Below are 25568 nucleotides of genomic sequence, written 5' to 3' on the forward strand. Positions count from 1 at the left end.
GGTCTTGTACTTGAAAATAGTATATCTAGTAATTGATGTTGTAAAATGATGTAGTATATGTTTTGTATGAATCGAATTTGGTCACGGCTCAACTTAACGGGGTATATGTATATATATTTACACTAGTGAAGTGCCCTGGTATGATAAGTATAATGAAAAAAAATTAATATTAAGATACTGTTAGATTAAGTACTTAATATAAACTTTTTATAATAAATTGGATCATAAAAATAAAGATATATGATTTTACTTTTTAAAAAACTGCAAAATTTATAGGAAAAAATTAAAAATACCATTTAATTATAATAAACACATTATAATATAATTGTATAATAAAGTTGTGAACAAAACAATTTATTATTAAAGTCTGCTAAAAAATTTAACTATAAAATTAAAACTTTAATGAACAGATTTTTTTTTTTTTTACCAAAGATAAGAAACTTGAATCCGCGACCTCTTAATTGAGTATGGGAAGACTATACCATTTGAATTATATCTCATTGACAACTTTAATAAATAGATTATTACCTTAATATAACAAAAAAATATTTGTTATGCCATTTACTAACAAAATTACAAAAAGATGACGAAATTCTATTAATAAAAAACTACAATACATGCAGTGCAATATAATTATCACCATATTTAGATAATAAACTTTCAAAAGTCATCATTTGAAGATAAATAATATTATTAATCAAACTAAAAAAGGTAACATTCATATGACCGGCAAGATTCTTTGCCAAACTAAAATCAAGTCACACGATAAAAAAGGTTTTATCAACTATCAAACCCTGTTAATTAATGAGGCACTAATTAATAAGCCAAAGCAAAAGTATGACCCGTAAATCACAATCAATTACAATGACAAAATAGAATGTGTGTTTAGCACCAATTAATAAAAACCCAAAACTAAGATTTCAAACTCAAATTAATAAAAAAATTAACCAAGAGGATGAGAGTTTGATTAACTGGACCATTGTTTATTAATGACATATATTTAATCGTTAGTGGAGGTTTAAGTCTATAAAATAATCCTGCCAAAGCTGTTGATTCTCAATTAACGATGCAGTTGGAATATCTCATATAATATAAAGGGAGACTAAATTGCCAAAAACAATGTGATTTGTTCAACCTTCTGTTCATATATTGCAATAGTTTGGTTGAAGCGAGATGAATGAGAGAGAGAGAGGGGGTGGGGAAATACCGGGAGGGGTAGAACTAAGAATGTCCATCATCTTGGCAAGGATCTACGGGTTTGGAATTGAGAAGCCTTTCTTCGGTTGGAACGGGATTCGTACACCGTTTTTGTTGACAGGCTGCCGGAAGACATATCAAAGAAGGAATTGTTTGGGTTGTTTTCGTGGATGGGAATGATTAATGACATCTACCTCTCTAGGAAGATGAGGAGTGGGGCGGTTTACTTGTTTGCATTTATCCGATATACTACGAAGGGTGGCGCTTTGAAGGCAATTGCAGAGAGGAATCGCATGTGCTTAATAGGAAGGGAAATATTCGTCGGAGAGGCTAAGTTCAGGAGGAATGTCTCTAAGCGGGAGACGGTCCTGAATAGTGCTGAAACAAGGAGGGGTATAGTCACTAGGTGGGAGATCGTGGAAATGTTCCTGAGAAGGATGGGGATCATATGGGAGATAGAGTGGGTGATTGCGGATTTAATCTTCCTCTGAACGTTGAATGCCTGGACGGAAGGGAACAGTTGGACCATGGAACTGATCCCATGCAGAGGTGTTGGCCGAAGGATAAGGAGGGGCCGAAGATAAGGGTTATCGAGGCTTTGATGACAGAGAATAATTTGGGCTGGCTGCAGCGGAGCATTGTCGGGAGTACTCTGAAAGCTATTGATTTTCAGGTACTGCACGCCGTCGCTCGAACAGAATGGCCTCATGTAGCAACGGTTTGCGAATTAGGAGCCTACAAGGCCTTGCTAATTTTTTATACAAATCAGTCAGCAGACGAGGCTCTCACTTTTGGCATGAATGGCCTTTTGAAATTCTTCTATCGAGTTGGGCGATGGAGTGAGAATGATCGGAGTGATAAGAAACGACTATGGCTCGAGTGTATCGATGTTCCTGTACATGTATGGTCTGAGGCTACGTTCCGCTTGATCGGTGAACAGTGGGGAGAGGTGGTGGCTTCTGATCCTGCGACAATTTCATGCTCGCCGTTTAGCGTTGGTCGGGTGTTGATTGACACGTGCATTTATGAGGTTATTCGTGAAAAGGTTCGCATCTCGGTCGGCACGGCTATGTTTGATGTGTTTGTCACCGAGATGGGGAACGTGGAGTATTCTTCGCTGGATTATGTGATGAATGTTGGAGTGGGAGGTAACCCGGGCCTTTCTATAGGAGATGGCTGCGTTCATGGGGGCAATGCAAGTCCTGATAAAGGTAGGTGTAGTCATGGGCAGCTGAAGAGTTGGGACGCGTCGGCAGAGCTGATGACGTTGCCGATAAGGGAGAAGGAATAGATAAAGGGTATATGTGTAATCTCCCCGGAAGATTTAAATGAGTGGAGTAACAAACATTTGAATTTGAAATCGGGAAGGACTATGTTTACGAAATCTGCTCCCAATATGACGAAGGCTGGACCTACGGGATCTCTGGAGCACGAAGTGGCTGAGGACTCGGAGAGAACTATGTCCCGTGATGTGGTTAACGGTGCAGGTGTTAGTGTTCCAGGTGATGTCACTAGTGTTAGGAGGTGTGTGGGTCCTAGTGATAACCCTGTTGTTCTAAATGGATTCATGGCCCCAACTTTGCTGACTCAGGCTAAGGATGTTACCTTGGGCCTCAAAAACTGCAGCCCACATGAAAAGGATGGCAGGAGATATAAGATGGACCGGGCTGACTTTTCTTTGGAGCGGGGCTTGAGCCGGGTCGGGTCTGGGGACGAAAACAATCCTGGAATTAGGCTCGATGATACTGCTATTCTCCAAGGCGGCGCAGACCTCACCATATGCATGAAGAGATCGGCGGTTCGGTCAGGGCTCGGTTGGGAGACAGTCACTGAGTCCACTGGCGCAGACGATGGAGGCCGGTTTGGTACCTGGATGCTGTCCGCCGACGGGGCTGGGATCCCCTTTGACCGTGTGGGCGACGGGGGGCCGACTCGAGCGATGGCGGGTGGCTTGGTTTCTGATGGAATCCCGGTGACGAGGATAGCGATGACTGACGGGGATAGCCGGGTAGGTGGCATTGTTGGACCGGGGATAGGCATGACTGGAGGAAGGCAGTGGAATTTCGGGCCTGGGGGTGTCGCAGATCAACACAGGATTGATGGGGGAGTGGGACGGGGAGATCGGTTGGGGATCGCTGACCGTGGGAAGGCTGATAGTTCGCAGCAAACAGATTGGGTTGGTGTGGATGAATGGGTGGAAGGTGGAAGTGGCAGTGTAAAGAAGCTGAGCTTCTTGGCAAAACCAAGATGCGATGATTATTGTTGCCAGGACCGAATTTGTTTACCAAATGACACAACCGGCAGTAACCCCATGGTAGTGGAACCTGACGGTATACTGAAGCAATCGGTGGAGGGGAATGGTAGGTTTGGGGAAGCGTTAGATGGTACAGGGGAGGAACAAACTGAGGTGGGAAGTGATGCTGGGTCTGAAACTCCTGAAATGGAAGGGACGAAAACAATGCAAGAAAATAGGAAAATATGGGACTTAGCTGTGGAATCTGGAGCTGAGTTATACAATGAGGAAGAGGATATAATGGCAATCCTTCAAGCCCAGAATGAGGAAATAGCACGGAAGAAAAAGCAGGCTAAACAGAAAGAGAAAGCTAGAAGAAGTCGTCCGAAACAAAAGAAAAAGGTGTGTACATCAGGCTTAAAATGAGTTTTGCATCATGGAATGTTAGGGGGTTGGCGGGGATTGGCAAGTTAAGTATGGTTAAAACCTTTAGAAAGAAGTTCAATTTGCATATGCTTGGGTTGGTAGAGACAAAAAAAGAGGTGGTGACTAGGTTTGATGTTGTGCAGCTGTGGGGTAATGATAGGGCTAGGTGGGAGTTTGTGGAAGCGGAAGGTGCATCTGGAGGCCTGTTGTTGATGTGGGATGTAACGGTGTTTAAATTAAGTAACTGTTATAAAGGTGGTAGGTGGTTATGTGTGGATGGAGTGATGTTAAAGAATAATTTTTGGTGTGCGTTCTGTTTAGTGTATGGTGAGCATGATAGGGAGGGTAAGCTCGTTGTGTGGGAAGAGTTGAGCTTCTTGTCTGGACTATGTCAAGTCCCTTTCTGTTTTATGGGGGACTTTAATGAGATTATTCAAGTGGAAGAAAGGCGAGGATCTACTTCTTTGCCGAGATCTGCAGTAGAGTTTAAATCTTGGATTCACGACATGGAGCTCATAGACCTAGCTTTACCTGATCGTAAGTTTACTTGGTTCAGAGGCCAGTCATGTAGTCGGATCGATAGAGTCTTGGTTAGTCTGGAGTGGCTAGAAGAGTTTCCTGAAACAAGATTACGAGGAGGCCAAGAGGTTTGTCAGACCATTTTCCAATGATTATGAATGTCACAAGGTTGGGAGGGGGGCCGCGACCTTTTCGGAGTCTGGATGCATGGTTTACTCATGAGGGGTTTTTGAGGATGGTAAAGGAGGAGTGGAGGTGCCTAAGGGAGATGCAGTTGATGGACAAGTTGAAGGCTTTGACGGTTCCACTGGGCAGGTGGCATAGAGAGCACTTTGGTAATTTGGATAGAAGGATAAATAATTTTGAAGAGGAGATCAGGAAAGTTGATGATTTGGTGAGCAATGGAGTAAATGATGGAACAATGGAAGCTAGAAGAAAGGCGCTTGTGAGCGCATGCAAGAAATGGTATGTCAGGAAGGAGATACATTGGAAGCAGATGTCACGGTCCAGGCATGCTAAGGAGATGGATAAAAACACTAAATACTTCCACAACTTAGCCTCGGCTCGGAGAAGGAGCAATCGGATTGATGCCTTAAGGATCCATGGATGCTTAGTGCAGAATCCATCTCGAATCAAGACTGCTATACGAGACTTCTATAAGGAGTTGTACCATCAGGAGAAATCACCAAATATTAGATTTCTGGAAGGGCTGGTAAGACGTATAAATGCGGACGAGGCAACAGAACTGGAACTGATGCCGAGTACTGAAGAAATAAAGTCTGTAGTGTGGGACTATGAGTCAACAAAAGCACCAGGAAGCGATGGGTATAACATGAATTTTATCAAGAAGTGTTGGGCAGAAGTTGGGAGGGAATTCACGGATGCAGTGATGGGGTTCTTCCATTCGGCAGTGCTACCTGCGGGTTCGAATGTCACGTGGGTGATGCTGGCACCAAAGTTTGTTGGAGCTATAGAAATAAAGGATCTCTGGCCGATCAGTATGGTGGGTTGTGTCTATAAGGTCATCTCTAAGGTGCTGGTTTGGAGGATGCGGAACGTGATTCCGGACCTAGTGGGTGAGACTCAGACTGTATTTGTACAGGGCAGGAAAATTCATGATGGGTCTTTGATTGCTTGTGAAACAGTACACTAGCTAAGGTCAAGGAAAAGAAGCTCAGTGATAATTAAACTGGATTTTCAGAAGGCTTACGATAGGGTCAAATGGAGTTTGTGGATATAGTGCTGCAAAAGATGGGCTTTGGACATAGGTGGCGGGGGTGGATTAAGGAATGTCTTTGTTTGGCGTCTATGTCAGTGCTCATTAATGGGTCTCTCTCTAAGCCCTTCAAAATGGAAAGGGGACTACGACAAGGGGACCCTTTATCTCCCTTTCTGTTTGTACTCGTCGTTGATGTGCTTCATAGAATGATCGGGGAGGCGGTGAGGAATGGGCACATTTCCTCGCTTTTGGTTGACAGGGATAACATTGAGTTATCACACTTACAGTTTACGGATGACACGATACTTTTCTACCCGCCAGAAGAAGAAACTGTACGGAATTACAAGCGACTACTGCGTTGCTTCAAGCTGATGTCTGGATTGAGCATTAATTTTGAGAAGTCCAGCTTCATTCCGATTAACTGTGAACAAAGGTGGCGCGCAAGATGTGTCTCTTGCTGGGATGTAAGGAGGCCTTACTCCCTATCCGGTACCTTGGCATCTCTTTGGGAGTGAACCCGAGGCTAGTTAAGACATGAAAACCAGTATTTGATAAGGTGGAAGAGAAGCTGAGTCTGTGGCAAGCAAAAACTCTTAATAAATCGGGTAAGCTGGTACTCATTAAAACGGTTCTTAATATCTTGCCTATTTACTATCTCAGTTTGTACAAGATGCCAAAGGCAGTAGTAGAGAAATTGATTTCCTTACAAAGACGGTTCTTGTGAAGTAAAGAGAATGGGAGGAGCGAGATACCACTAGTGAGATGGGAGGTAGTGATGGCCCCTAAAAAGGCGGGTGGGTTGGGAGTGGGAGATGTTGTGATTCGAAATACAGCTCTTCTATTCAAATGGTGGTGGCGGTTCTCGAAAGAGGACTGTCCCTTATGGAAGAAAGTAGTGTGCTCTTGTAATAACATGAATCCTTCTGAGATGCTGCATGGTCAACCTATTCCTTCAAGAGGGGGTCCGTGGAGAGACATTTGTCAGCTGCAAATCAGAGAGCCACAAATCAGAGAGCATATGATTAGAGGCTTGTCAATGGAAGTGGGAAACAGCATGACAATCCGGTTCTGGGAAGATGGCTAGTCAACTGGTGGTGTCTTGAAAGATGTGTTCCCTAGACTCTTCTCGGTTTCAAACCTTAAAGGATCTGTTATAGGTGACTGCGGATTTTGGGATGGGTTAGAGTGGATATGGAGCTTCCAGTGGAGGAGAGAGTTATTTCAATGGGAGCTGGAACTTTTGAACCAACTCCATGAGAGACTACGTTCGGTTAAGCTAGTAACATATAGAGAGGATAAGGTGGTTTGGAAATTTGATAGAACTGGTATTTTCTCTACTAACTCCTTTGTGTAGGTGATGCAGGAGGCAGTCCTTCCAAAGGAAGTAACAAGCTATAGCTTCACTAGTGCTATTTGGAGGGGTTTCGTCCCACCAAGGGTCGAATTATTTTCTTGGTTTGTTCTGATTGAGAGGGTGAATACCAAAGAAAGGCCTTGTAGATTAGGGGTCATTAACCCGCTTGATAATCTGTGTGCTTTATGCTGTAAGTCTGTTGAGTCTGCTTTTCATCTGTTTCTTGGGTGTGAGATCACATGACAGGTGTGGGGTGCTTGGCTATACGCTCTTGGAAGAGAATGATCCGTACCAGGTACACTAAAGCAACATTTTGAGAGCTGGACGACTGCGGCACCACGAAAGGATGAGAGGAAGAGGTGGTTGATTGGATTCTTTGCTGTAATCTGGGCAATTTGGCTGGAAAGAAATAATCGTGTGTTCCAGAATAAAGGATCAGAAGTACAGGAAATCACTAACAGGTCTTTTGTGCTTTCCGACGAGTGGATTGGTGGTGCATCCTTTGGTTGTTGATGGCAATGCCGAAGATGACTAGGAGTTGCTTTACCTGTTTCAGTTGTTAGTGAAATTTTATTTTTAGTTGTACTTATGGCATCTGAATTCTGTATGCTCCACCTTGTGTGTTGAGCTGTTTATTTCAAAAAAAAAATATAAAGAGAGACTAAAAAAAAAGAAAACAGCATACCCATTTGAAACACAATGCTTTATTTTTTAGAAGTAATTTATTAAATATTTAAAATATTTTATAATGCTAAAAATCTTTAGCACAGTTGCAACATATGAATGAAGAATGGTGAATACAGTGAATGGCCTCGGAGCAGCACTGGTTCCCATCCTTCCTGTCATACTCAGAGAAAGGCTTGCACGTATAGAAGGTATAAAAACTGCATACAGTGAATGGTTTGCCATGCATAGTCTTTCCAACATTATCACCACAGATTGACACACTTGTTCACCCAAAAGCTGTCATTGGCTTTTCCTGAGTAATACCAAAAAACAAAGACATAATTAATATGTTATTTAATCTATCATTTAATCACTAAGATATTTGAACTCATAATACCATAAAATGAAGAAACCTCTCCATGCAACAATATATGTTGATTGTTTGAATTAATCATTATATGTTACATAAGTTCAATCAGAAATAAAAAAAAATAATTTGAAAAGAAAACAAACATATATATACTCTAATGCATACTCTCACAAATCAAAACATGAGCAAAAGTAATTCCAAATCTTATTCATTATGTCTAACCAAAGCTCTGAAATGGAGAGTAAAGGTAATATTCAACATGATTATCAATATTTGTTATTTTTCACACTTTTTTTTATCATAAAACTTTGATCTAATACCCTCCTCTGCTGCAATGTCTTTCAAACATACCATAATACACAAAGCAAACCATATAATTTCAAAAAGGATAAAAATAAAATACAAATCCTTATAACATATAGCTCTTATGAGCCTTAACCATCCAACAAAAAAAATAACCTAAAGAACAATAGTCAATCAATCAATGATAAAGATGACAAATAGACCCTTTTCAGTGAAAATGCATAACACAAAAATATTTATCAGTAGGTGCTACGGTGCTACAATACTTTGATGATATGGAATTTTCAATAACTTGATTTCTTTTACAGACAAATAATAATAAAAGAAACTACAAACTTCAAGTTTCAACTAGATGAGAAAAAGTTTATGTATCTTCATGACAGGCTTCAGCAAATGACGAAAAATTTGAAGATTAGCATTCATCTCCGATGAGCTCATAAAATAATCCAATAATTAATAACAGAGGATAACACATAATAGACATAAGTTTTTTTTTATCTCACATCAAGTTTGAAAATCATGTCTATATAAATCATATGCTACTTACCTGACAATTGTTCAAGGGTTGAAAGCATGCTATTACTCTAACAACAATTGTTGATCCGCCTTCAATTCCATTCGCATGTTTTAATGCACCCCAAAAGATATGCCACAATAGAGTATGGCAATGAAGGCACTAAACTAATAACTACAAAATAAAAAATAAACTAATGTGAGAATGGGTATGGTAGTGTTAATGGGACCTGTGCTACCTACGAAAACAAAGATTAATCTGAGTTAGTTACTTTGTTATTTATGAAATGAAATTGTCTCAATTTGTGAATTCATTCATATCCATCATATATACCTTATTTGAGGCACAACTGAACCAAGCACCATAAGCTGAACCACTATGCCAGAGAAGGCCTTGCAAGGAGGAATGTGAACCTAAACCACCACCTTCTTTCTCCAATTCCTCCCTTCTCTTTCAATTATTACACTCAGAATTGCCATCATGGTTTCTTCACCTCCTTGCTTCTATGATGATATTATTTTCTTTCTTTTTTGAGGTTATGATAATGATAAAGATCTGAAGGGATCATATAAACAGTTAAAATCAAGACATTTACCAAATTCCATTATCAAAACTCAGAAAGGAGATAACAAACCGTGTATCATAAACAGTAAAAGTTACCAAATCTTAGTCAATAATGTATTAGAAAAATACGATTCTAGAGAAGTGATATGAAATGAAAATCAAGATTTTAAAATATGGTTGAAAAACATATTAAACAAATAATAGTAATGTCACTCTCAAATTAAAAGACTATAAAATCACTATTAGAAAAAACTAAAATAAAAAATAAATGCAATAACAAATCAATCAAATGCCGACTTCAAAAAGAAAGGAAGAAGACCGAAACAAAAGGGATTGCAAGAAAGAAAGCAGCAGAGTAAGGGATGCACAAAAGTGTATACATTCACTTGTTATTAAGAAAACAGTAGAGTCAGGGATTGCAAGAACTTAGAGTACCACAAATCTAAATGGGAGATTGAAGATCCCATAAATTTGGCTGTTGCAAAAAAATGTCTCTAAAAATCAGGCAGAGCTGCCGAATCTTGGACTCTGAGAGATGAATCTTCTTACTGGGGTGCCCACGATTTGATTTTTTCGTTGCATACTGTTGCTCCGTTATTAGAGTGATGAGAAGAAAAAAATTGAAAAACATGATCTGTGAGGATGACAAAAATGAATATATACTCTGAAAATACAAAAGCCAGGACATCAAAAACTAAAGGAAAATGAATAGTTTATGCTGTATTACTTAAAAATCTGATTTTGGTTTGTGCATTGGATGTAAATTGAAGATAAGAGGGAAAGATATTAAGACCTTTTGGCGAATTGCAAATAGAATCTCGACAACAACAATGAGGTTATGAATTTTCTGCATCAAAAGCTCCACACCAGGCAAAGACGCCTCTGCACAACCACAGCATTATCATTTCAATTCTTACCAAAATTAGAACATATACATCAGATCAAATAATAAGGAACACACATAGCTCATCATTGCAAACCATTATGAATCTGTGACTGAACAAATAGGATTATGAGTAGGGATATCAAAATTAGAAATCATATACGTTCATTTGAAGGAGACGACTACTTACATAAGCAGAGAATACAGAATCATTGCCCCAAGACCGTTGCTGGCCGCTTCTGGTGCTGCAATTGTGACTTCTCTTCCATTCTGTCTATCACTATTCGAATCTTCATAGCCTCACCAAACTGCATGCCCATTGTTGTCGACGCCAGTATGCATCTCTCGCTCCTCCCTGTCGTGTCTCTACTTCTTCCCTCTGCTTCCCCGCAACAAACACCGTACCATAACGCATGTCACCAAGAAATCTCTGTTGACAAAGAGAAGACAGAGATAACAACAATTAAAGAAAAAAAAGTGATGCAGAGAGATATATAGATCTAGGAGAAGAAAGACATGAGAGAAGATAGAGAAAGAAAGAAGGTTATGGTAAGAAGAAAATTGAAATTTGATTATTTGAGAGATGGTTTGAAAGCTTGATAAGGTTGTTTATATTTAAAATTAAAATTTCAATTTCAAATTACATATAGATTTAGTCGAAATTAAAAGGACGAACATCAGGAATATCTTGAAAATGAAGATGAATCCTTGTCTGGATGCAAATCTAGTCCAAACGAACAAAAAGACAAAGACAAATATAAAATTATTATATCGTTGTTGTGCTCTCTGCTTCCATAATCGCATTGCATGTGCTCTCTGTGGCGGCGACTAAGTACTTTCCAGCGATCTTCTCTCTTCCTTCGCTTCCTTTTCCGTATCCATCACTAAAGCATTGAAGATCACCACGAACTCCACCGCACCCACTGTGACCCCACCGCCATAGCACGGTCCACCACCGTAGCAGTCGCCATCTCATCCACCGCTGCAACCATATCACCAGCGACAGCGTTGCCTCCACTGTAATGACTCCTTTAAAGGTTGGAGCCATCAGGTACATTGACATTCTCTGCCTTAGTGCGTACACTAACTCTATAATCTCCACCTTCGACTTAAATTAGGAACAATAAGAATTAGAAGACGAAGATAAATAAGAACCATTGAAGAAGAAGATTATACAAAAACAGAATCAGTGAACGAAGGAGAAAAAACAGAAGAGGAACTAAAGATGAAGTAGTAGAAGAACCGAAGAAGAGGAGGAAGAGATAAGAATGGAAACAGAGAATGGAGAGAATCCTTTTTTAATTTTAATTTTGTATTCAAAATTAAAATTTGAAATTTTAGGGGGTGTGTACATGTAAATTGTAAAGCAAGCTGAGAAAAAGGGATAAAAAAATCAGATACGGTCATCAAAAGTGTGGTGTAACGAAATTGGTTTGATGTAGGACTGTAACATAAGAGTCATGATGATTGAAGGCATTGAAAGTTTGGTGGATGAATATACATATAATAGAAATTGAGAATAAATCTGGTGAATGACACGTAAGAATTCCACTATGAGAATAACCTTCTTTTTAATGTATGTTATAGGATATCTGAGACTTAGAGACTTTCGGATATTGTTGTGTTTTCTTGTGAAAGGAACTTACTAGGATGATTGATCAATAAAACAGAGCATATATATAATTTATTGATTAAAAATTAAAAGTAGTGACTCACTAACTTGAACGCCGGTATCTTGGTTTACTCCACTAACTAAGGAATTTTCTTTGTAACAGGTTTTGACGGCACTCCATCATATCATCAAAAAAGTTACGTAGGTGCCTACTGAATTGACATAGATTCTGTCCTGTGGGATAAAGTGGTAAGAGAGATCAGAGTCCAACAAACAAAGACGGAAAGATTTAAATTGATAAACTTGTTGAATGGAAAGATTGGGTTAAATTTTTCAAATCAACTACACATCCAAGTCTTATTGCATCCAAGTCCAATCAAGTAGGCCCAACATCAACAAAAACCACTCTCATTAAAGATAGCGTGTACACGCGCCGGAAACCTCAAAAACGTTATCTGTCTCTTCGCACTCTAATGTGAAAAACTATTCATATCTCATATTCAAAACTGCAACAAAGGAATTTGAAATCTCTGTCAAAATCTCTCAAAAAATTTTCAAATTCTCTGCGAAAACTACTGCAAAATCCGGTGAAGTGTTTGAGATCACTAACAAAAAATACAGAAAGAACAACAAAGATTTCTCAAGGTACTAAAAAAACTACTTGTTATTATGTTTAGTTTTTTCCTTCACATTTCTCACAATTCTCGCATTTCTACTAGTTCGGTTTATGGTTTAGTGGATCGAGTTCGTTTATTTAGTATATCGAGTTTTTCTAATTCAATTTTTCTTGTTTTTCTCTATAACAAGGGCATTGAATGAAACTGTATTGTTAGTTTATTGTTTCTAATAAATTCAGTTCATTTCTTAGTTTAATTGAGGTTCATTTGGATCCAAAAATGAATTAAATGTATTTTTGTTGATGATTGAATCTATGACTTCTTGTTCAAATCTGAAATAATTTTAGTTTATTTGTAAATTAACTAAGGTTCACTTGATGCTGCTATTAAGTATTGACCAAATTTTTTATTCTTTAAGAAATTTAGGTTCATTTCTTAGTTTAATTTATGTTCATTTGGTTTCGTTTTACTATAATTTATTAAACTTATTCATGTGCGGTTGTTTAGTTAGTTTTTGTTCAAATATGAACTAATTTCGGTTCATTTGTGAATTAACTGAAATTCACTTGATACTACTGTTAAGTATTGACCAAATTTTTTATTCCTTAAGAAATTTCGGTTCATTTTTTAGTTTAATTTAGGTTCATTTAGTTTCGTTTTGCTTGAATTTACTGAACTAGTTCATGTGTGGTTGATTAGTTGGTTTTTGTTCAAATCTGAACTAATTTTAGTTCATTTGAACCGAAGCTCACCCGATGCTGCTGTTAATTATTGATCAAATTTTTTATTCTTTACAGCCAAAATGACAAAGAAGACCATCTCAAAAAAGGATAAGCCACATTACGATGTAAGCATATACACATTAAATCAACTCTATTTTTCTATTATAAATATACCATATAATATAATGCTTCAAATCCTTACAGAAAACTCATGATTTGAGATGTTCAATGAGGTCGATAGCTAACGTATTTGCCAACACGAGTGAACAAAAGAAAACTATCATCGAAGAAATGGGATTTGGAGCTTTGAGACATATCCCATCATTGAATGTCTTGCACAAGCTCTTAAGGGAATTGGTACTTTCCTTTGATCTCTATAAACGATTCTTGGAGATGCGCCATGAGAAAATCTACATATCTCCTACCAAAAAAAGAGATGCACTGGGCCTAAATTCAAGCGGTATCATACCAACAATAACACAAATTAAAAGTTTGGTAGAGGTGACAATGGATGCTGGGGTGGCACCAGCATTACAATATGCGAAGGAAACAAGTCCGAAGCCAAGTTTGAGTATCCTTGAAAAGTACAAGATTCCAGTAAAAGAAAAGGAAATAACAGAGGAGCTGAGGAAAAAATATTATCAGTGGTTGACGCAGATCAAGATTGACAAAAAAGGGTCAAGCAATGAGTTCGATACCAGATTCCTCTTAGACCACGAAGCTCATTTAGAGGGGAATAGATGACAGTTCTTGTCTCTAAGACCCGGAGAAGACGTAGAAAAAATATGGTAAATTCTTCTGCTATTATATTAACATTAATGGTTTTCCTAAAAAGTTATATTCTCATATATCTAACAAATTTTGGTCCTATAGATGGTCTCCGCATTGTGTATGCTTCTCAACAACAAAAAATGTTGTAGATTTGATGAAGAAATATACTACGTCCCAACAGATATTGTGGTAAGCTATCATTAAAGTTTATCATTATTTTTGGTTCATTTTGATTATGTATGGTATGATACAAGAATTTTATTTCAGTTCATTTTACAGAATTCCATGTTGGTGAAGCATAACTAGGAGTACATTGATCCAGACACTAAGAAGGCTTTCTAGATCAATGAATTTAAGGAGTACCTACCTTGACAAAAAAATAGCATCCCATCCATTTGTAAGTTGTGATTTCTAAAACTTCTTAAATAATTTTGTTATTTGGTATCATTTAGACTGAAATATTCTATCATTTTCCCAAACTTCAGCTATTTGCACCAATTTGCCATGGAGGCCACTGGTGGTTGTGGATTGCTGATGTTCAAAAGAAGGTCTTTCATGTGCTTGACCCTATTAAAAAAAGATGTGCCTGTTGAAATAATAGCTTTGAATAAATTTGTTCTAAGTTATCTCTTATTTCTAGTCCTTCTGCTCTAATTAAATCATATCAATCACTTTTTATGCCTGATTGAGCATTGCTTCTATCCTATCCTTTTCAGAGCTTGATAGTATCCCAAATGAGGGTTTATGCTGGGGCAAAACCTTTGGAGGACAATGAAGAGGTCGTTGAAGCACTATATATTTTGATCAACAGTCAACAAACATCATATTAATCTTCTTATTATTCTTTGCTATAGTAGTGTTATTTAATATGTTTCACTGTGCTTTTTTGTATCTGTCTTATTAATCATATTTTATTTTCTAATTTCTTTATTAGTTTTGATTGTAGAATATACGTCATGAAATGGCTGGAAACAATCAATCCCAAAAAGATCAAAAAGCAAAAATACAAATGAAAAAACTGGAAACAGGTAAGTATCAATAAACATAGTTTAATTGAGGTTAATTTGATTTTGTTTAGCTTGACTTTGCTAAACTTGTTCATGTGTGCTTGTTTAGTTAGTTATAGCTCTGATTTTTGTCAACTGGATACGTTCAATGTATTTTGTTGATGATTAAGTCTTTTTGACTGCTTGTTCAAATCTGAACTAATTTCAATTCATTTGTGAATTAACTGAAGTTCACTTTATGTTGCTATTAGGTATTAACCAAAATTTTTATTCCTTAAATAATTTTGGTTCATATCTTAGTTCATTTAGGTTCATTTCTTAGTTTATTTTAGTTCATATGAATAAATTTCTTTTAATTGTAGGAACAAGTTGATGTTTTCAGGTATGAATATCGTCCAACCATTCTCTTGGACAAGATAAATAAATTGAGAGACAAAGTCATCGAGGGATCTGAAGGCATAAGAATCTCAAAGCTATCCGCTACCCTCTCAAGTCCTTTTTGTAGATTCTCATTTAAGGATATCGAAAGTAAATAGGTTTAGTCTTCTAAATTGTAATGAATTTCTATTAACATTCTTGAACATTATTTTGTAAGGAATTGTAAATGTTAATATATATTTGAAAATCTTTTGTTAAATTCCTTTTGATTTATTTGTTAGAAATGTATGGGACGTATTGACATCATATTAGTTTGAATGAATCTAGGTTCACACTGAATAGATTTAATATATTTATCAAACCTCAACTGTGGTGATGCGTGAGCATCTTCCTTATCTTTTCTTAGTAAATTTGCATTTGAATTGGTTAAACTTAATCAAGATTTAGGCGTTTTAAGTAATTATGAATGCTACTTTGAGTTGTGTGCAATTTGATTCGTTTCAGGTAGCGTTCGGTCGGATTTGGCAGAGTTCAGAAAGGAGAAATGGAGCCACGTGCATATAGATGGTGGCACCAAACTTCAACCATCCAAGTTTGGTGCTAGGAACTCATGAAGCTCTTGTTTGATGCGGCCATGGTGGTGCCAAACTTGAGAATTCCAAGTTTCGCGCCAAGATCACCATAATTCTTAAAGTTGATTCAGCCTTGGTGGCGCCAAATGCCGCATCACTGGTGTTTGGCGTTGAGAACGTTGGAATGAGTGCCCCTTGTATGCACAACGGGGCGCCAAACTTGGTATAACTCAAGTTTGGCGCCAGACTTTTGACCTAGGAGAACTCTCACGTAATCTTAAGGATTTCGTTTGATTTAATTAGGTTTTAGAAATTATTTTTAAATTAAGAAAAGATATTTTAAGTTTTTAGAAAATATATTTTACATTAATTAGGATTAGATATAAAAGGAGAAGATATCTTGGCCTAGGTTTTTTCTTCTTCTTCTTACATACTTTCGAGAATTACACACTTTTTTCTGCTAGGGTTTATTTTTCTCCATGAGCAACTAAACCTTCTGTTAAGGTTATGAGCTCTGTTTATTCTATGGATTAATACTATTATTATTCTACTTTCAATCAATGTACTGATTTATATTCAAGAACTACTTTCATTCTTCATCCTAGGGATTAGAGTATATTGGAAGATAACTCTTTTTCTACTTGAATTCTTGTTGAATCTTGGAAAAGTTAACTCACTTGAATAACAGCTTGAAAGTAATTTCTCATAATTCCATGATTATCTGGACTTAACACGGTATGTGACATATAATCATCTTATCTTTGGGTAATTAGGGTTTGTGTGGCTAATAAACTAGAATTGGACTTTAACCTTTAATCTAATTTATGTGACCAAGGAATTGGCGGTTGATTATGTTAGAGGAGATTAAATCACTAAGAAATTAGGGTTTGCCATGAATTGAATCTCGCATGATTAAACTAGTTGGTAAGAATTGTTAATCCGAAAAAGTAAATATCTCTAAAATTAACTGTTTCTCAAATACATTTCACACCCAAATCATTGTTTGCTTTCTTAATTCCTGAATTACCGTTTTAATGCTATTCGAACACAAAACACCCCTTTTTTTCTTGTCTAACTAAGTGAATCACTCAACTATTGTTGCTTGGTCCATCATTCCTCGTGGGATCGATCCTGAATCACCTGAGATATTACTTGGTACAACCCAGTGCACCTGCCAGTTCAGTTGTGGTTTTCTAAATTCCACAACAAGTGGCAAAAACACAAATGAACCAAAATTTAGTCATAAATGAACCAAAATGTATTCTAATAAATACATAAACTGTTTACCATAACATAATTGCAGAAGCTAATTTGAAAAACTAAAACGGGACTATTCAAATAAAACATAACACAAATAAAAAAATTAACCATTATTTTTATCAAAAGGGAAAAACAATATATGAGTAAAACATAAATGAATCCGAAATTTATTTTACTATAAACCGAAACTTCTATCATAGTGTGTCATATCCTCTCTAGGATAATTCATATCCTGCGCATGATAGAGGCTGGAGCTTGATTGAATCATTGATCCTCCATCCAAAAGGTTCAACTGCAAAAGAAGTAAATCATATATTAGCAAATGTACTAACATGCACAAACACATTTTTGCCTAATTAAAAGCAAATCAATGTTACCTCGCTTAGAGCTGTCTTTTTCTTTTTCTCTGATGCATTTGCGATCTTTTTTTCCATATTTGATCCCAATCTATTCTTGGGACATCCTCTTGTTCTAACACGTAGGGAACTTTGAAGGTCAATAACATCATTCAACGTAGCATCTTCATGAGATAACGAACATTTACCTTTACTTTTGCTTGATATTCTTGGATCTTAGCCATGACATTATCAAAAGTGCAGTGTAGAATTCCAGTCAACTCCTCAAATTCTAATGCAAGTTCACAAATATGGTGTGAGCGAAACACCAAATCATCAAATCTCTTACTTCTTGGCTCCAATAAAGGCTCGTCTTGGCTGCTCTTGATATGTGTGTGCCTCTTCTTTATGTTCTTACTCCAGCGTTACAATATATATTTCGATGCCACTTTATCAAATCGCTCAAAGCTTAAGGTACTCAAAGAATGACGGCACAATATACCCCTTGACTCAAACAATAAGCATTGGCATTTTACTTCGCATGATATCGCATCGTATGTAACAACAAACTTGTTGAACATTGAGTTAGAAACTTATTCTACAACTTCATATGTCGTAAAATCTAGAGCAGACTGGGTTGATCTTGTGATGCAATTCACCTTTCTTCTAAATTGTGCTTAAACTTCCCTGAACTTCTTGTGAGTATACACATGCTAAAATTGAGCCTCTATTGATGATTTTCTTGCACAAGGTATGATAGTATGAAAATCTGTGGCATCAAAATCTCTCTCTCTCTTTGCTCTCTACTTCCTAGGAAATTATCATATTGCTTCACAAATTGAATCAAGGAGCTATTGCGTGTAATAAACTTGTTAAAAAAAGCATGCATGCTCTCGCTCCTTTGTGCTTCTCATCTCGGCCCAAAAGTGGTGATCAAGATAAACTAGAATCCAGAAATGACAATCTTCAAATAACTCTGTAAATGAACCGAAATCAGACACAAAAAAACCGAAAGTTATACCTGTTTTCACCAAAAAAATAATAACATCAATTAATTCGAATGAAACCACGGTTACCTGAAAGCCACTTATTGCCTCCAACATCATACTTCATGAGAAAATCATTCTAATTTCTGTCAAATGCTTCTTTTGTGAACAAGTTCCAAATCACGTGACTCATCTCTTGTTCAATTTCTTCGTGTCTCTTGTAGCTATTTAATTTATGCAAAATCTTCTTCATAATATGCCAAATACACCACCTGTGAATTGTTGTTGGCATACAGGTCTCAATAGCCCTTTGTATCGATGCACATTGATCGGTAAAAATCCTTTTTGGTGACTTTCCTCCCATGCAACAAAGCCAATATTCAACATTCAAATAACTATTTGAATGACTAAATATCCTCACTTTTCATCAAAGTACATCCAAGAAGTGTCAACTGACCATGGTGATTCACAGCCACAAAAGAACCAAAAACCAAATTGCACTTGCAGTGGACACCAAAAGAAAAATCCGTTATGAACCGAAACTAGTTATGCGTATAAACCGAATACTATATCACAATGAACCAAAACCAGAACGGCAAAAATTACCTGTTTGTGTTGTAAATCGTATCAAATAAAACAACATCTACACGCATACCAAATGAAAGTGGCAGCCCAAAATACAGAATTAAGTGACAAAAATGACAGCATCTAGTACACATTATTCTAATTTACATTTACTATCAATATAACAACAGAAAATAGGTGTATTTGTATACTACAAAGATTTCTTAGTACAAGAATCACTGCATTCCTATATATTCATTGGAATGCAAAAATATTCTAATATATTTATAGATATACAAAAGAAATTTTATGAGTGGTTAGGAGAAGAATTGTTACCATCATCTTCATCTATGAGTTTAACACCATTATTTTTAAGGGCATTAACAATAGCCCACACCTTGGTTTGGATCTTAAATCCCTTCTTCTCTATTTCCTTAGTTACATTGTCATGAATTCCTCTTCCTTGTCCATCCCTAAATCCCTCAACTTTGAGCCACATGGCCAATATCTCCCCAACAACAACAGCTGCTTTCGCATTGCAGGACCGGCTGCACTTAAGCGACTGTTTAATGGAGTGCTCCGCCATAGAAGAGGTTGCTACAATATGACCATGGTTTCTATCCACCATGGTTTGCTGTAATATGTTTCAATGATATGAATATTCTCAGCACATACCGCTTCAAAATAGTCATTCTTCAGTTATCTAATGGCAGATAGAAAATTAAGCACACAAATTAGTTTAAACAAAAATGAAAGGGATGACTAAAAGCAATGCCACACACAATGAAAGGAGAAACCAATGTCTTGATAGCAAACAGGTCATTCACATTATTGATTGCAAATTAATTATTAGGAGTAATAAACATGAAGGATACACCACTAAGTCTGAAATTATACATAAAAGCAACATTTATGTATAACGAAATGAAATGTCTCAAGTACATAACAACATTGACACACTAAAATTTAAAACCATGAAGAATAGTACTATGAGCGTGACATAGCAGAAAAAATGCATCAAACTATGAAAATCTCAAATATGAATATAACATGTCACCTAACTTATGAACATTACCCAAATAGGTAAACAAGGAATCAACGTTCAATCCACTTATTCAATTACATTGAACAAAACCATGAACGTATTCAAACAACAAAACTAGAAATCAAGAGATTAAGGAATGATAAGAGTAAGGAACCATTAGTTTAAGCAGCAACCATGAGCTCACTAAAATAATATTCCACACAATAAACTAATTTGCAAAGCACATGTAGTTTAGGCATTTCATCAAACACATCATGAGTAAGTAAATAAAATGAAACTCTTACCCATAGCCATTCAAAAACTACTAAAATTGAACAACGAATTCTTCTCGAGTCCAATGGCCCAAAACTCAAAAGCTTGAGTTTAACAATGGACTAAAATTGGGCTTCTTGTGGGGCTTAAGCCCAAGTTTCTATTAATGCCAATTCTTCTGTCTAGAAGTGAAGCCCAAGAAGAAAAGGCTCTGAAAAAAAAATAAGAGCTGAAGAGTGGTGTAGACAAGCCATGTAGAGCCAAAACCAAGAAAATAAAAAGCCATTTAAAGCATTTCCACACCAATCATCCAGTGTTATGCAATCAAGACTATCAGTCTTGGCAACCCAGGTAGCATTTGGAAGGAAGACTGAGACTAAAAGACAACCTATATATTATGTTTGGTGTAAAGTATATATGACTGACTTATGGACTTATGGTTAAAATTCAATTTCTTTAAGAGAGGGATGACATCAGAACTCTGGGGATAAGTAATGCGTGGTGCCCTCACTCTGTTAAGTGGGATAAATGTAACTCGTCCACCTTTATGTGCGTTAAAAACACTAAATCCCCGTAGGCGTCCCTGAGATTCACGAATTTCATCGTTTTAATCCCTCGAATTCAAAATTCACTATAGTGGTCCTCGAGATCCAATTCTAGGAACCATATTGGTCCCTGAACACTTTCCAATGTTGAATCAATGAACGAAATGTGGAGCAGTTGAGTTAGCTCTGACTTGCCACGCTAGACACATGGTTAAATAGTATCATTTCGTTTTAGCTCTTAAATAAGGCAAAAGAAGGTCGGTTTGGAGAATGAAGGCAAATATAATGATTTGGATATCATATAAACTCTTTTTCCTTTTTTTCATTTTTGCCTTTTTCAAATGCCAAAACGAAATGAGCTATTTAGCCATATGTGCAGCGTGGCAAGTCAAAGTCAATTCAGCACTTAGTTCGCCAATTTAGTACTAAAAAGGGTCCAGGAACTATTATAGTGCTCAGAACTAAATCTCGGGGACCAGTATAGGTAATTTTAAATTTGAGAGATTGAAATAGTGAAAGTTGTGAATCTGAGAGACCATTTTGGAAATTTAGTCGCATTAAGATGTCTAATTATCTGGGTTGACGTGTAATCATTTTCAACAACCACATGGAATAAGCTGTTTAAATTGCATGTAAGAGTGAATTGAAACCAGTAAAAAGATCACAGCCTAAGAAGAATGACCAGCACTTCAAAAGGATGGAACAAGTGAAATATTTGCATGTTCCAACACAAAATCCATCACAATCACACCAAGTGAACATAGAGAAAAATACACACTAGAATGCTCCAGTTGGCATAGCCTATATATCAAGCAAAATATAAGGGAGAATTGAGGTGTAATTTTAAAATTTATATATTTCTACATGTTCCAACAATAAAAATATATATAATATTTATTCTTCAGAGTTTACACAACATGTAGAAGTGTCCTTGATAGGTGCCTATAAAGAAGAAATTGAGGTATAATTTTAAAGAACTCTTCTGGTACATATATTGAGCCCAAGAAGAGAGGAAAAACCAGTTGAAAGGTATTGTAACTACTGGTCCAGTCACAGTGGGAAGGAACTTCAAATAAGGCCAAGTGTAGGTCACTTTAGGAACAACCAGTGTAGTTTTCACTGTAAATTGTTCAACATGTAACTTACCATTGCCTATTACTTTAATTATGAGTCCATCAACACCAATTTTAGGTGTAGACACAAGCCTCAAATCATTTAAAGTATAGACATCTTGTGGTTCATTACTTTCTTCATGCACATAGGAGTCTCCCTGATCCTGAGTGTTGTAAACTGGACTAGTACTGATATCTGGTTCATTATTGAATGGTAATTGTGGTGCTACACCTACAGTAACTTCAGCACCATCATTATTATCATTAGCCATATGATCACACCTCAACTTGAATATGCTTTTTCTGTAGGAGTTGACCACACCTATCATTATTGGTCATTGCATTGATCTCTCTCTGTGCATCTCAATGCCAACGAAAGTACCTCGTATACTTGCTTTTTCAACACTGCCGAATTGAAAAATAAAGCTACAAGGAAAACTATTCTTTCCAGGCAGATCTAACCCAACTCACTATATGTTCATTGCCATCAACTAACACTTTTTCTGGTTATTAGCTTAAGCAACAATACTCCATAGCTATATACGTCAAAAGTTCTGCTTGGAACTATTGCATATGCACACTCTGTAAGAATGGACGATGCAGCCATGTTAGGAAGATATTATTTTACATTAACTATTCTTTTAAGCTGTAACAAACTAAAAGTATCCCTACATCATAGCAAGCATAAGGCTATGGTTTGATAGTAGGTGTAGAAAAAGGTTTAGTTACCTGGTGCCATATAGCCAGCAGTACCAGCTATACGTGCTGAAAGCTTTTGCCAAGGGAGATTAGAATGAGTATAAGAATCCTCAGTTAGGTTCCTGATGTTGGCAGTACCAAAATTTGAAATATGAGGCTCCATCTCAACATCAAGGAGTATATTCTGTGCTTTGATGTCTCGGTGCACTATTGGTAGATCGCAGTCATAATGCAGGTATTTTAGTCCCTGTGCAATTCCATCAGCTATCTTAAGCCGAACATTCCAGATTAAGGGTGGTGATAGAATGTTCCTATGCAAAATATCATGAAGGCTTCCATTTTCCATGTAGTGAGTGAACATTACACCATAGTCCTTAGCCACACTGTATCCCAAGATTCTTACCAAATTTCTGTGCTTAATCATATAGAGGGTTTTGATTTCTCTTTTCATAATTCCTAAGCGCTTGTTGTCCTTTCCTCTAAATACACTCTTCTGTACAGTAAGAACTAGACCTTGATTGTGGACTTTATAAACTATTGCATAGGCTCCTCTGCCAACAATACACCCATCATCTACTTTGATCATAGCATCCTTGAGCATGCCACAATTCCAAGGTAAACCCAAGTTAATATCTTCTTTTTTATTTTCACCATGTGAAAGCATTGAATCATAGGCATTTAACCGGCAAAAAACTAGTGCTATTAGCATGCCAGAAACCAATATTGTGGAACCAAGTTCTATCATCACCATTGCACTTATACTGATACCTAAATGATAAGTTGATTTGTAGACAGATGGCTTCAAGTAACAAGCTTTGGTGCGATTTGACCTATGAGAAGCTGAAAAACTGACACAGAGATATGGATTTTCCAAGAATGAAGATGGTGAGGAATTTAAGAAATTCATCAGAGTTTTTGATACTGGACCATGCAAGAAATTGTATGAAATATTCAAGTTGTCCAACGAAAGTTCACCAAGAACATCCATGCTTCTTGTCAAATTGTTTGAGGATAAATCCAGACTAGACAGTACTTTTAGCTTCCCAATTTCAAATGGAATTTCACCTGTCAATCCATTAGCACTTAGATTTAATCCATAGATCAGATTCTTCAACTTTCCTAACGATGGAGGAATTTTTCCTCCAAACAAATTTCCGCCAAGCTGTAAATCATGGAGCTTGTTAAATTCTGAAAGAACAGTTAGGATACTCCCTGTAAAACGATTCTCTCTTAAAATCAATGTTGTTAAATCCGTCCAACTCTGTAAACTTGATGGGAATGATCCATTGAGGGAATTGAATCCAACATCAAAACTATCCATTTTAGCACAATTTGACAGCTGATTTGGCAGAGTACCTTCCAAGCTGTTATGTGCAAGATTTAAAACCTCAAGATTTAGAAGCATTCCAAGCTGTGATGGTATGATGCCAATAAATTTGTTCATTAACAAATTTATTTCGATAAGATTAGTGCACTTCTCCAAACTTGATGGTATAGTTCCACCAATTCTGTTCCTGCTCATGTCCATAATCTTGAGGTTCAGGTTACTTGCGAACTCCGGAAGAGAGCCGGTTAAATGATTCTCACTAAGAATTAACATGTTTAGAGTTTCACATCTTCCTACCTCAGAAGGTAAGCTACCTTGAATTTTATTGAATCCCATGTTCAAAACACGTAATTGTTTTTCAAGGCAGAGATTGGGTGGGATATTACCAATGAAATCATTCATTGTAAGGTCCAGCTTCACTAGGCTATTATTGATTCCCAAGCTTTGAGGTATAAATCCAAATAACTAATTATCAAACAGTGAGATATTTTTCAGATGCTTGAGATTAACCTTCACCAATGGTAGAACGCCTTCGAGTTTGTTCTCATTCAAAAACAAATCCTCTAATTTGATGCAATTACCAATGGATGAAGGAATAGTACATGTCAACCTATTACCATGTAGATCAAACCTCAACAGCTCAGTCAAGTTGCCTATGCGGGTCGGGATAGGACCACTGAGATGGTTAGAGTGAAGGTTCACTTCTTGTAGTTGAGGAATTTGAAACAAGAAATCTGGAATCTCACCACTCAACAGATTGAATGACAAGCTCATATACTGCAGATTTTGCAACTTCTTGAAGCTATATGGTATCTGTCCACTAAAGCTGTTATTAGAAAGGTCTAAGAGCTGAAGCAAACTATAGTTACTTAACTCTGAAGTTACCTTTTCTGAGAAACCATTATTAGCCAACACAAGAGTCTTCAAGTAATGCAATTGCCTTATCTCGGATCCAAGTTGACCGGGAATACCATGGTTAGTGAGGTTAAGAGACAGCACATTGTGCTCATGGTTACATTAGACTCCAACCCATGAGCATGGAATGGAATTAGATGGATTCCAAGTGGAGTTGATAATGGGAGGAACAAATGTTCAGTGTGACAACAATGACAGCAGAGTTATCCCATCAGAGACATGAATAGAAGCAGAAGGTAATAATAAGGAAAAGAAGCAAAGAATCAACAAGAGGAGTGTGATGACACTCATAGAGTCAAGGTAACAAGCTCAACACAACTAGTTAACTTACAAGAAGAACATAATAAGCTGTCTTGTTTTTGCTAGAAAAGAAAACCAAGCAATTAGTGAGAATGTTATCTCCCTAGAGTGGTGTAGTTTAAGATTGACTTGGATGAGTTAACGCAATTAGTAAAGAGAATGAGAATGTTATCTCATCCAACATCATCATGGTGGGGACTATTGAGATATCTTTGGTAGTAAGTTCCAGCTGAATCAAGATTTTATGCAGTAAAGTTGCATTCAAAATTTTAAAAAAAAAAAAACATTCTATTCTAAGTTG

The 25568-nt window shown here is 36.9% G+C and overlaps 2 protein-coding genes and 2 pseudogenes across 2 annotated transcripts; 2 read left to right on the forward strand and 2 right to left on the reverse strand.

Annotated features, from left to right (window-relative positions):
* The first annotated feature begins 3852 nt into the window (after positions 1-3852).
* Positions 3853-4527, forward strand: LOC107621018 (uncharacterized). The gene has a single exon (XM_016323072.1). It carries the CDS (start codon positions 3853-3855, stop codon positions 4525-4527), a length of 675 nt encoding a protein of 224 aa, XP_016178558.1.
* A 1069-nt stretch (positions 4528-5596) lies between these two features.
* On the forward strand, positions 5597-7891 carry LOC148581401 (uncharacterized). The gene is made up of 4 exons (XM_088492369.1): positions 5597-6083; positions 6740-6864; positions 6949-7138; positions 7752-7891. Exons 1-4 carry the CDS (start codon positions 5597-5599, stop codon positions 7889-7891), a joined length of 942 nt encoding a protein of 313 aa, XP_088348495.1.
* Positions 7892-19379: 11488 nt separating this feature from the next.
* On the reverse strand, positions 19380-19764 carry LOC107621017 (uncharacterized; annotated as a pseudogene).
* A 2051-nt stretch (positions 19765-21815) lies between these two features.
* Positions 21816-25258, reverse strand: LOC107621016 (uncharacterized; annotated as a pseudogene).
* Between the last annotated feature and the right edge of the window lie 310 nt (positions 25259-25568).

This window comes from Arachis ipaensis, chromosome B10, assembly GCF_059453495.1.
Source record: "Arachis ipaensis isolate K30076 ecotype BB chromosome B10, ASM5945349v1, whole genome shotgun sequence".
Taxonomy (NCBI): domain Eukaryota; kingdom Viridiplantae; phylum Streptophyta; class Magnoliopsida; order Fabales; family Fabaceae; genus Arachis; species Arachis ipaensis.